This window comes from Felis catus, chromosome E2, assembly GCF_018350175.1.
Source record: "Felis catus isolate Fca126 chromosome E2, F.catus_Fca126_mat1.0, whole genome shotgun sequence".
In the NCBI taxonomy this organism is placed as follows: domain Eukaryota; kingdom Metazoa; phylum Chordata; class Mammalia; order Carnivora; family Felidae; genus Felis; species Felis catus.
The window spans coordinates 35,290,858-35,302,996 of record NC_058382.1 but is presented as its reverse complement, the minus strand read 5'-3'; the positions used below and the strand labels follow the sequence as shown (position 1 = coordinate 35,302,996).

General features: G+C 37.2%; 1 protein-coding gene and 1 non-coding gene across 11 annotated transcripts in view; both read left to right on the top strand.

Annotated features, from left to right (window-relative positions):
• CNOT1 (CCR4-NOT transcription complex subunit 1) overlaps positions 1-12,139 on the top strand; it is a 106,720-nt gene that overhangs the window by 78,622 nt on the left and 15,959 nt on the right. For all 10 annotated transcript variants that reach the window (XM_045046027.1, XM_045046026.1, XM_023246164.2 and 7 more), the window contains 13 exons: positions 718-948; positions 1,262-1,402; positions 2,331-2,510; positions 4,040-4,156; positions 4,493-4,603; positions 4,917-4,994; positions 5,182-5,359; positions 6,214-6,344; positions 8,208-8,504; positions 9,186-9,326; positions 9,421-9,525; positions 10,272-10,391; positions 11,549-11,740. In XM_045046027.1, coding sequence (XP_044901962.1) covers positions 718-948; positions 1,262-1,402; positions 2,331-2,510; positions 4,040-4,156; positions 4,493-4,603; positions 4,917-4,994; positions 5,182-5,359; positions 6,214-6,344; positions 8,208-8,504; positions 9,186-9,326; positions 9,421-9,525; positions 10,272-10,391; positions 11,549-11,740 — 2,022 coding nt within the window. The remainder of the gene's footprint in view (positions 1-717; positions 949-1,261; positions 1,403-2,330; positions 2,511-4,039; positions 4,157-4,492; positions 4,604-4,916; positions 4,995-5,181; positions 5,360-6,213; positions 6,345-8,207; positions 8,505-9,185; positions 9,327-9,420; positions 9,526-10,271; positions 10,392-11,548; positions 11,741-12,139) is intronic.
• Positions 3,163-3,300, top strand: LOC111558145. Its single transcript, XR_002738738.1, has one exon. It is a non-coding gene; the product is annotated as a small nucleolar RNA SNORA46 (small nucleolar RNA).

Here is a 12,139-nt window from a genome sequence, read left to right as displayed (position 1 = left end):
AGAGAGAGGTAATTGTTTTCGTTTGTGTACTTTAAGACGCTATACTTTATTCAGAGACTGTCTTACTTGAAAATCTCCTTTTTTGAATAAAGTTATCATATACCTAGATAGTAGTTTTTGTTCTGTTCAGGCATAGACTGCTGGAAATAGGATCAGGATCCCTATGTCAGTTTTCTAATTTGTATGTAGAAAGGTCAAATGGTCTGAAATGGAAAAAAAAGTTTGCTGTCTTGCTTATTACCTTCTAGAACTGACTTGCCTTTCTACAGTGTGTTTGTTTTGTAGTGATAGCTTTGCTGAGAGATAGTTCACATTACCATGTATTTTTTAGGCCTTAGATTTCTCATCAGTGTTCATTAAAAGAGATCAGTTTATTGTACAAATTTAAAAATATTAAGGTTTATATATATTAAGGGATTTACGGAGGTATATATGCAAGCATTGGTGGGTGTTTTGAACGTGTTTTGCTAGACTAGTTCTCATAAATTTTTTAAGACACATTAATATTTTACTTCCTAAAGAGCCCCTGGTATCCACTTACCTATATTACGTATAGAAATATGGACCAAAATGGGACAAGGAGTAAGGGTTATAGATGAGCCAGAAGAGTCTTCTGAAATGATTTTTCCCTTGTTAGAAGTCAGGGGAGTGTAATTCAGAATTTTCAATTTTTGTTAAGAACTCTTTTAATGTGTTTCCGTCTCCCTACCCCTATAGTATATTGAGTATGGACAGCAGTCTAGAGATCCTCCTGTGAAAATGCAGGGCTCTATCACAACCCCTGGAAGTATTGCACTGGCTCAGGCCCAGGCTCAGGCCCAGGTTCCAGCAAAAGCTCCCCTTGCTGGTCAGGTTAGCACGATGGTAACCACCTCAACAACCACCACTGTTGCTAAAACGGTTACAGTCACCAGGCCAACCGGAGTCAGCTTTAAGAAAGATGTGCCAGTAAGTAGATCTTTTTTCTTTTCTCGGATTTGTTATGTTGTAAATGTATCTAGGAGTGAGCATGTGTTTTAATTTTATTATAAACAGCACATGCCTAGTAAAGTATAAAGATGAACATTTCTCCCTTTGTATCTCCCCCAGATTTCCCAGAGGCAGGCACTATTAACAGTTCAACATGTATTCTTGCCAACAGTTCCAATGCACAGCCATATATACCATGTATATGTTTTATATTAAATATGTATACATTTTCCCCTGGGATTTGTCAAACAGGTATTTCAGTTCATTTATTTTATGTACTTTGTGTTTTTAGCCTTCTATTAATACTACAAATATAGATACGTTGCTTGTGGCCACAGATCAAACTGAGAGAATTGTAGAGCCCCCAGAAAATATCCAAGAGAAAATTGCTTTTATCTTCAATAATCTCTCACAGTCGAATATGACACAAAAGGTGAGCATGATATAATAGTTTATATATCATTGTGAATGCTATCTATTTTATCCCTAGTGGGTTGGGGGATTTCTGCACCTTTTTAAATACTCAGTTTACTTTAAAGATTTAAAGATTGAAGTAATAGAATCAAAGCAAAGGGAATACAGATATACAATTAGTGGCTGTGGTTTTTGTAGCCATTAAATAGTACTAGTTTTGTGGTGAGTTTTACAGGCTTTTAAAGTAAACTACATGATCTCATCATGATGGAACATGTCATTTATACCTCATCACAACTCATGTCCTCCCAGAGACCATTCAGAGCTATTATTAGGTGCCTAGTAACTGAGGTAGACCTTGTGCAGAGCATAAGAAGGGATTCTTCTCTTTCAAGATTATATAATAATAACTCATTGGAAATGCCTGCTTTTGCCTGTAAGATTAGCCTAAACAAGTAGGTTTTGAGATATTATGTATGTACCATCTTTCAAAATCCCAGAATTGATTATGAATAAAATAAGTCTTTAGTGTCCTTTTGGAAGAGAAATTTCAAACTTTAGAGATGATTCCTGGAGATAGAAATTTAGGAAAATATGGTTCTGGTGTTAAGTCTGTTAACAGTAGGCTGTACATTAGCAATATATGCAAGTTTGGTCAAATTGAGAGGTGGATAAGGTGAGGGTGAGGGACTTAAAGTTGAAAGGAACCATAGATGTTTTAGTCGTAGTCACCCACAGTTTGAGAGATGATTGACTTTGTACTAACAAGAATTTAATATATTATACTTCATAGCATATGTCTCATATGGAGGGAGATGAAACATGGGGCTTTAGCATCTAATTTTGCAAGGAGCCACATGGTATAGGATTGTTTACATAGAAGAAACACAAAGCTGTATTTTATCATCTTTTAACCGTGTACTTCCTGTGTCATATTGATTGGCTAGGTTGAAGAACTAAAGGAAACTGTGAAGGAAGAATTTATGCCTTGGGTTTCACAATACCTGGTTATGAAGAGAGTCAGTATTGAGCCAAACTTTCACAGCCTCTATTCAAACTTCCTTGACACGCTGAAGAACCCTGAATTTAATAAGATGGTTCTGAATGAGACCTACAGAAACATCAAAGTAAAATTTAGTTCTTCTATTCCTTTTCATTACTGTTTTGAATTTGGAAATACTTGATTGTACAAGCAGAATTTTGGGGGGAGGTATTTATTGGCTGTTTTTTCTCTAGGTTATCTTGGGTTTGTTTCAGATACAGAACTAAATTTCACGAAGAATTTCATGAAGATGTACTCTATACTGTTTACTTTGAAAGTAGCTATACTATTCTAAATTTGTTTTCATCATTTTATGCATGGTTTTAATTCTTGATCCTCTGTTTATGTTTTCAACTTGCTTTTAGTTTGTAATATGCTCTTAGCTCTAGTCCCTCACTTCTGTTTTTTTTTTAAATAGTCTTCTAGAAATCTATTGTATGGATGTTTATTGCTAGTGGATATTTAGGTTGTTAATAACTTTAACTGTTACAAAGACAATGCTCCAGTGAGTCTTTTATGTCTTCTTAAGTGCCACATATCTTTAGACTCTCAATTTGTTTGTAGGATAGCTGTTTTAAGGATTCTCAGCAGTTTAGAGTCAAAGTTTTCCTAATGTGCTAACGCTTGTTGCATGAAATTAGGTATTTTATTTCTCAGGAGGAATAACATTTCAAGAAAACCTATCATATAGCTGTAATCATTCTTTGATGAATGATTTGGGCATTGGCTTAGGAACCAGCACTATATTTAAACCTGTGGATGGAAATTTTTCCCATTCCTGGTTACGCTGTAGTGCAAAATAATTCCTGGCTCTTTGTGTTACACAGCTGACTTTGTGCCATTCTGCTGTTGATCTGTAGAGTTACGGAACATAACTATACTCACTTTTTTTTGTTTGTTTGTTTGTTTTTAATCTGATGGCAATGATGATTGGGATATAAAAGTTTCTACATATTCTGGAGCAAAATTTCAAGATTCTTTTAAACAAATTTAAATTACAACTTTAAATTTATAGCCATAAATTAAGAAGTAATATGTAGATGGATGTATATGCTTGCCCCAAAACACACTCATGTGATGTTTCTGTCCCCCTTAGGAAAGTAAGAACTACAGAATTAATGAAATAGATAGGTAATTAAATATAGATTTAAATCCAGAAATTTTAAAGGAAGCACTTTAGCATTATTATAATGTATTTCAGAAAGTTATTTTAGTTCTCTCTAGAGATACATAGTGACCTGGATAATACTAAAAGGTTGTAGTAGATACTGTGATCTTGGTTACATTTCTTCATATGCTTGTTGTCTTGAAGGCCTTAGAACCGTAGCTTTAATCATCATTTGAATTGAATTTTGCTCCTCAAAATAGATTTGCATTTGGGTGCCTGCTTCAAACCTAGCTAAAAATTTCAGTTTTAAAATACTTTTCTGTAGGACTATACATGACCCCTTAACCTTGTATAGTTACACTCTAATAATATGGAGTAGATCTTCTTTGGGCTATGTTCTCAGAATTGACGTCTTGTTTTTAATGTCGGATGAAAGGGAATTCTCAAACATTCAGTTGAGAATTTTTTCTTAAACTTATTTTCTATATTTCTTAATCCTATACCAGGTGCTCCTGACCTCTGATAAAGCTGCAGCCAATTTTTCAGATCGTTCTTTGCTGAAGAATTTGGGACATTGGCTAGGAATGATCACATTAGCTAAAAATAAACCCATCTTACACACTGTGAGTTCCAGCCAGAGGTTCATGTAAAAATTGAGAATGTTCATATAGCATATTATGTCTAAAAGTCTTGACTGTATTTGGGACTGTTTTAATGATTTGGGATGTTTGTAAGAGTTTGGCCCATGTTTTGAATCTGTAATTGCATGCTCATGATTCTATACTGTTGAGCACAATAAAAGCCAGTAAGGTCTGGTTGTCACCCTTTTTTTGTAAGGCAAGGGTCATATTATATTGATTCCTGATTTGGGAATGAGTTTGCAAAATACCTTTCTTTGGGGCTTTGTGAGGGGTTTTGAAGTATATTCCCAGTTTTTAAAAATATTTTTCTTATTCTAGGACTTGGATGTAAAATCTTTGCTGCTAGAGGCTTATGTTAAAGGACAACAAGAGTTGCTCTATGTAGTGCCCTTTGTTGCCAAAGTCTTAGAATCTAGCATTCGCAGTGTGGTGAGTAGATTTTAATATTTTATTGATGGTTAATCTGTAAGAGTGTGTTTCAGCAAAAGGGTATGAGATTATATCCTTAGTTCTGAAGATAGAGCTAGTTCAGTCTTTCTCAGGGAAACTCGGATTTCCAATGTGAGAGATTAAGGTAGCATCATTTAATAACTGATTTTAATGGATGTTTTTGGGTTTTGATGGTTTTCTAAATTATGATATAGATTATTATGGCCACACAGGTATAAGTGCCTAAGTATTTTAAATAATGCGAATTAAAGAATGATTTGGGGACCAACTTAACATAATAGCTTTTCTTTAGGTTTTTAGGCCACCCAACCCCTGGACGATGGCAATTATGAATGTATTGGCAGAGCTACATCAGGAACATGACTTAAAGGTACATTTGTTGCTGCTTTATCCTTTGAAACTTCCTTAATCCTTCACATTATTAAAATTTACAGGAAAGGTGGAGAATTGCAGGGGGCGGGGGGGGGGAAGCACTGTAACAATTGGATGAGAATAGTATATATTGTGAATAAAACTACATTTTTGTTTTCAAAATTCAAATAATTTGAATTATGCAGTTAAACTTGAAGTTTGAGATTGAGGTCCTCTGCAAGAACCTTGCATTAGACATCAATGAGCTAAAACCTGGAAACCTCCTAAAGGATAAAGATCGCCTAAAGAACTTAGATGAGCAACTCTCTGCTCCAAAGAAAGATGTCAAGCAGCCAGAAGAGCTCCCTCCCATCACAACCACAAGTAAGTGTGATAATTAGCCTTCTGCTTTACCAGAATTTTCTTAAATGGTACATCTCTATGCATGTAGCAAGTTATACTTTTCCACATAAGGTGTTGAAATTTTGTATACTTTTTGGTGAGCCATCTGAATTATTAAGGAGAAGTTAGTAATGTCTAGGTATTGTCTTCAGTTCCAGAATTCATCTGGGTAATTCTTAATGGTATTCTTAACTAAGTATCATTAATCCTATCCCAACTAAGCCGGGTGATTCTTCAGAGTGTTTGAGATCAGAAAGAACTGCATGGCACGGTGGGCCTGTGTTACTCCTCACATGGTAGCCAGACTACCAGCTAGACCTGCCCAGGGGGCGGATTATTATACGTGGATCATAGATTGGAAATGTGGGGGCTATAGAAGTATTGAATGAAAGATTAGGAGGTGTGTAAGAATAAACCAGCTTGTCATTCTGTCTCATTCGTCAGTAGCTAAGAATCCCCAACTGTAACCAGAGAACAGCCTAGATGGGAAAGAGACGTCTATAATGAAGAGTTATCAACAAGTCTTGGGCTTGCTGATAACAAGTCTTGGGCTTGTAGCATGTCCTCACAGTTGATTTCTTTGCAACTGCAAAGGGTATTTTGCAGGGGTATTGTCACTGACATAGCTTTACATACTTTGTTCAAATCTCTGTATTAAAACAATAGAAATTTTTTTGTTATAATTTAGGGTGGAAAATGAGACCTATGCCATTCTCACCCCCCACTCCCACCCCCAAGAGACTAATCCAGTTAAAGACTGCCTAATGCCTTGATTTTGTAGCGAAGTCAAGAAATGTGCTTTTTATTAGCTCTTATTTTATGTCTTTAACATCCAGCAACTTCTACAACACCAGCTACCAGTACCACTTGTACAGCCACAGTTCCACCACAGCCACAGTACAGCTACCACGACATCAATGTCTATTCCCTTGCAGGCCTGGCACCACACATTACCTTAAATCCAACAGTAAGTAAACAACTGCTCCATCCCCCAATTCCTACTTTATGACAAGGTAACTGGGTCACCTTCCTTTTCTTTTTCTCCTTCCTTCTGGATTCCTAGATCTTAGAGGATTTTGTACAGAAAGGAGGGATTGGCAACTGCTGTATAGTACAGCTGGGATTTTTTCCTACTCTAAAAATATAGTCATTGTGACTGGAAATCACCTATGTTGGTTACTCATATCTAAACCCTGTGGTATTAATCAGCTGGCGATATAATCACAATGGCCAAGATTACCTTACACAGGCCAAAAGATCCTTAGTACTCCATAGTTTTTTTGCTGTTTATTTTCATTATCATGCCACCCTTAGCCCTTGCATTAAGCTGTTTCTTTTGATAGATAGCTAGAACTGAGCTGATTTCCTCTGTGTATGTGTAAAGTCTCCAAGCCAGGATCTAAAAGTGGGACTTAATACTTTCAGTTACATTCTATATTCCAGAAGGAAGTTTGGTCTGAAATCATATAAAATGCCAATAGTTAACAGGTATTTTACTCTGTGTATTGAGAGTGATGATTATCTTCTTTTAGTCTACTTAACACTTGTTCAGAATCAGATACTGGAATATTCATGGTGTTTGATTTTTAGAAACTGCCCATGTTCACAAATACAGGGATAACATTAATACATTGAGCTTTTTTATTTAAAGGACACAAAGGATTTAAAAAAGATCATTTTAGGGGCGCCTGGGTGGCTCAGTCGGTTAAGCGTCTGACTTCGGCTCAGGTTATGATCTCACGGTCCGTGAGTTTGAGCCCCGTGTCGGGCTCTGTGCTGACAGCTCAGAGCCTGGGCCCTGCTTCAGATTCTGTCTTTCCCTCTCTCTCTCCTCTCCCCTGCTACGCTGTGTCTATCTCTCAAAAATAAGTAAACATTAAAAAATTAAAAAATCTTAACCTGGGTCTCCCTCCTGTACCCCCATGGCACTTAATTTTTTGTGGGGTGGAGGGAGCCCTTAGATTTAGAAATTGTGATTCCCCTTTATAACACTGTCAGTAATCTGAATATTTTTATGTATCCATCATGAGTATTTTAGAAGTTTCTCACAAATTCATTAAGTTAAAGAGATCAAGTGAGTATTAGGGCATACCAGAGATAAAAGATTAGAACCAGTCATTCAAGTGAAGCAAAGTGGCTTCAATGTATGGTAATGTAAATGTTTGCTATTCTGGAGAATTATTTGTAGTAATGTTTCTGTAGAAATCCTTTTCTCTGTTAACCTGATTTCTTTCTGCATTTATTTCTCCACGCAACTATAGAAGCTACATTTTTTTTTTATTTAAAAAAGGTTTTTTTGAATGTTTTTATTTCTTTTTGAGACAGGGAGCATGAGCAGGGGAGGGGCAGAGAGAGAGGGAGACACAGAATCTGAAGCAGGCTCCAGGCCCTTAGCTGTCCGCACAGAGCCCAACGCGGGGCTTGAATCCACAGACTGTGAGATCAAGACCGAGCTGAAGTCAGACGTTCAACTGACTGAGCGACCCACGCGCCCCGAAGCGCCTGGGTCTTTCTTTGAGAGTACTTAAGCTACAGGTTTTAACTAAGCACATAATGGATCCTGCAATAAAAAATTTGCACATCAAACTTTTAGAATTTTTAAAAACGCAAAGACCTATTTATTATCACATATCATAAGGTATAACGAATAGTACTCTCTCTGTAGACTAGCTTCTATTTCCTGAGCTTTTCATTGGTTAATTTAAAGTAGAAATTGGTAGTTAATGGTTAACTTTGAAGTCATTTCCAAAATCACAGGTGTGATGACTGATGTAAGTTGGGTTGTCTTACCTTAAACAAGCTGTTGACTTAACTTGTTTCCCCCACCTAGATTCCCTTGTTTCAGGCTCATCCACAGTTGAAGCAGTGTGTGCGCCAGGCAATTGAACGGGCTGTCCAGGAGCTGGTCCATCCTGTGGTGGATCGATCAATTAAGATTGCTATGACTACTTGTGAGCAAATAGTCAGGAAGGATTTTGCCCTGGATTCTGAGGAATCTCGAATGCGAATAGCAGCTCATCACATGATGCGGAACTTAACAGCTGGAATGGCTATGATTACCTGCAGGGAACCTTTGCTTATGAGCATATCTACCAACCTGAAAAACAGTTTTGCCTCAGCCCTTCGTGTAGGTTGATTATTTTCTTGGTGGAATACATAATTTCTTAACGCGTGCCTGAGTTTCTTTTTCTTTGCATGTCATCACATTTGATGTCTTTCCTCCTGTTGAATTGTAAATGCTGTGAGGTGAAGCCTCATGTTTTTTTGCTCACTATTGTATCCTCAACACAGTGTTTTGCAGATAGTAGATATCCAAATATTTATTGGTTTAAAGACATGAAGGGTTTAAAAATACATAAGTTAACAATGTTGTTTCTGGTAATTATTAAGAATTTAGATTAAAGCACTCGCAGTAGGTCAGTGGAAAACTGTGTAAAGTGACTTTGTGTACACACACAATTTCACTCTTTCCTCAGGTTAACTCATTTGCTAATTTTGGGTCTTACATGCCATGGTTAATGATGCCTCCCCCACCACCTTTTTTTTTTTTTTTTTTAACTACTTTACTGTTTCCATATTGTTCACTGTCTTCATAACAACCTGAAAATAAAGTGTTTTGGTTGAGTAGTATTTTAATTTTACAGATGAAGATGATTTTAGGCTATTTTGTGGTCACATCTAGTAAGTCCTAGATAGAGTCAGAACTTTAAAAATTTGTATAAGCATTGCATCTCCTATTATCTGTCTTATCTATCTATCTACAGAAAACTTTAAATTGTTTTCTTTCTTTCTCTTCCCCTTCCAAAAGACTGCATCGCCACAACAGAGGGAAATGATGGATCAGGCAGCTGCTCAGTTAGCTCAGGACAATTGTGAATTAGCTTGCTGTTTTATTCAGAAGACTGCAGTAGAAAAAGCAGGTCCTGAGATGGACAAGAGATTAGCAACTGTAAGTGTTTAGCCTTTGCCATTTAAGTATTTTTTTTTTCCTATTTAAGAAAATGCCTCATAACAAGAACCTCAGTGACTTTTTTTATTTGCAGGAATTTGAACTGAGAAAACATGCTAGGCAAGAAGGTCGCAGGTACTGTGATCCTGTTGTGTTAACATATCAAGCTGAGCGGATGCCAGAGCAAATCAGGCTGAAAGTAAGAATTGGGGGCATTGTCTCTCCCTACCCATCTTTGTTTTCTTTCTGTTTATGTTGCTTAAACTCCTCACCAGGACTTAGACAGTGGGGTTACATGTTGTTTCTTAGACAATATCCCACCCTCAGTAGCACGTATCACTTGTAGGCTACCTGTGGAGAAGGCATAAAGATATCTTAGATGGGGTCACTGGGCTGGTTCAGTTGGTAGAGAATACAATTCTTGATCTGAGGGTCGTGAGTTCAAGCCCCACATGGGGTGTAGAGATTACTTAAACAATTTTCAAAAAGAAAAGTTACCTTAGATTGCATGCACTTGCCAGTTGTCGCAGCCCTATGTAAAGAGCCTGTTAGTTTTTGTGTTTCGCAACTTGGTCTTGCCTTCTAGTACTTCTGTTTTAATTATTAACTACTTATTAGTGAGAAGATGTAAGAAATCTGATCACTGTTACCAGCTCCATTAGAGAATTTCATTTTGTGTGTTCCTATTTGAGGTATTTTTCCCTAGAAAAACTCAAATGAATTTTTAAACAAAGGGGACTTTTGACAGGATTCAGGGAAATGGGAAACACTGTGAGTTGTGTGCACACACATACATGTGCAATTACACTATTATATGTTGTAGTGACTCCTGTGTGCCTTCTCCAGAATCCCTGTGCGTACTTCCATGCAAACTTTCCACTTTCAAAGAACTTTGCTTCGATTCTGTGAAGAGGATCCTGTCAAAATAGGTTTTCTTCTTTCCAGGTTGGTGGTGTGGACCCAAAGCAGCTGGCTGTTTATGAAGAGTTTGCACGCAATGTGCCTGGCTTCTTGCCCACAAATGATTTAAGTCAGCCTACAGGATTTTTAGCCCAACCCATGAAGGTAAATTGTTCCTTGGATTAAATTGAATGTTTTACATTTTAATTTGAATGTTTTTATCAAATCTATCTCTTGCTTCCTGAGAGTTTAAGTTAAAGGGGGGAAAATTACCCCACGGTTGATGAGTATAGTTATTCTTTGTATTAGATCAGGATGGCACACAGAGGAACTTTTTTATTTTTTTTTAAATCCATGAGGTTGATTTTCATGTTTTGGCCTAATTAAAGGAATTTATATGGTGACCCCATCACTTTGCCTATGTTTTGTAAAAAGAGTTTCTAAAATTTTGATATAATTATTTACAGAAAAGTTGGGAGATGTAGGGGAAAACATTTTGCCCCTGAACCATTTGAATATAAGATGCTGATCCTGGTGTCCCAATCACTTTCAAATACTTTGGTCTGTGTTATCTACAAAGACATTCTCCTGTGTGACCATAGTACAGCTATTGAAATCAGGACGTTAATACTGATACATTAATACCTAATCCTGAGACCTCATTCAGATTTTATGAAGTGTCCTAGTATCATCTGTTTATAGTTAAAAGGACTTATTTCAGAATCACACATTTTTAGTTAGTTATGTTTTTAAAGTTTCCTCCAGGTCAGTCTGGTATAGCACCTTACCTTTTCCTCATCTTTCATGACCTTGACACTTTTGCAGACTACAGGCTAGTTATTTTCTAGAATGTCCTGGTTTGGATTTGTTCAGTATGTTCTCAGGAATAGATTCAGATAGTGCATCTTTGATATATTTATCACAGAAATGATGCTGTGTTATTATTCTGTTAGGCTTTGACAGCTGGACTGGGTACTATATTTTCTGTGGTTTGGATTACCTACTTTCCTAGGCTATATCCTGTCCCATTATCTGTCTTGTTTTCTTTGATTACTTCATTATGTTGATGTCTGTCAGGCCTTCCATAGTCAAGTGAAGTACCCCTTCTCGCATCCCTGCCTTGCACTGCCCCACCTCATGTCATTAAGATTGAATAGTTCAGGAAAGGGAATGGAAGAGCCGCCCCTCTGTTTTGATGGGGGGGGGGGGGGGAATCAAGGGAGTAAACATACTAAAATACTTTTTAATTGCTGCATGTGCCAGTGAAAAATCTGAAAAATTTTTGCTTATCTCTTTTTTGGTTCTTTCCTTCTCTCAAACAGCAAGCTTGGGCAACAGATGATGTAGCTCAGATTTATGATAAGTGCATTACAGAACTGGAGCAGCACCTACATGCCATCCCACCAACTTTGGCCATGAATCCTCAAGCTCAGGCTCTTAGAAGTCTTTTGGAGGTTGTAGTATTATCTCGAAACTCTCGGGACGCCATAGCTGCTCTTGGATTGCTCCAGAAGGTTAGTTCTTTTTTAAGTTTGTTAGGGAACAGGGGATGGGCAGAGAGAGGGAATGAGAGAATTCTAACCAGGCTCCACCCCATCAGCACAGAGCCAACATGGGGGCTCAATCCCATGAACCGTGAGAGCATGACTTGAGCTGAAGTCAACAGTCAGATAGATGCTTAACTGACTCAGCCACCCAGGTGCCCCATTAAATGTTATTTTTAAGAAGAAACTATGTTTGTAAATCTAGTGACCTGCACCATCGCCTACTTAAGTTAGATTCAGATTTTAAAATTAAGATAAAACAAATTTTGTTTGGTAAAAACTGGGTGAGTTTTTCCCAGAACAGAATGTAGTCATGGCACTTACCAACGGCAAAGTGGGAAAATCTTTTTTTATTACAATTTTTTGAAA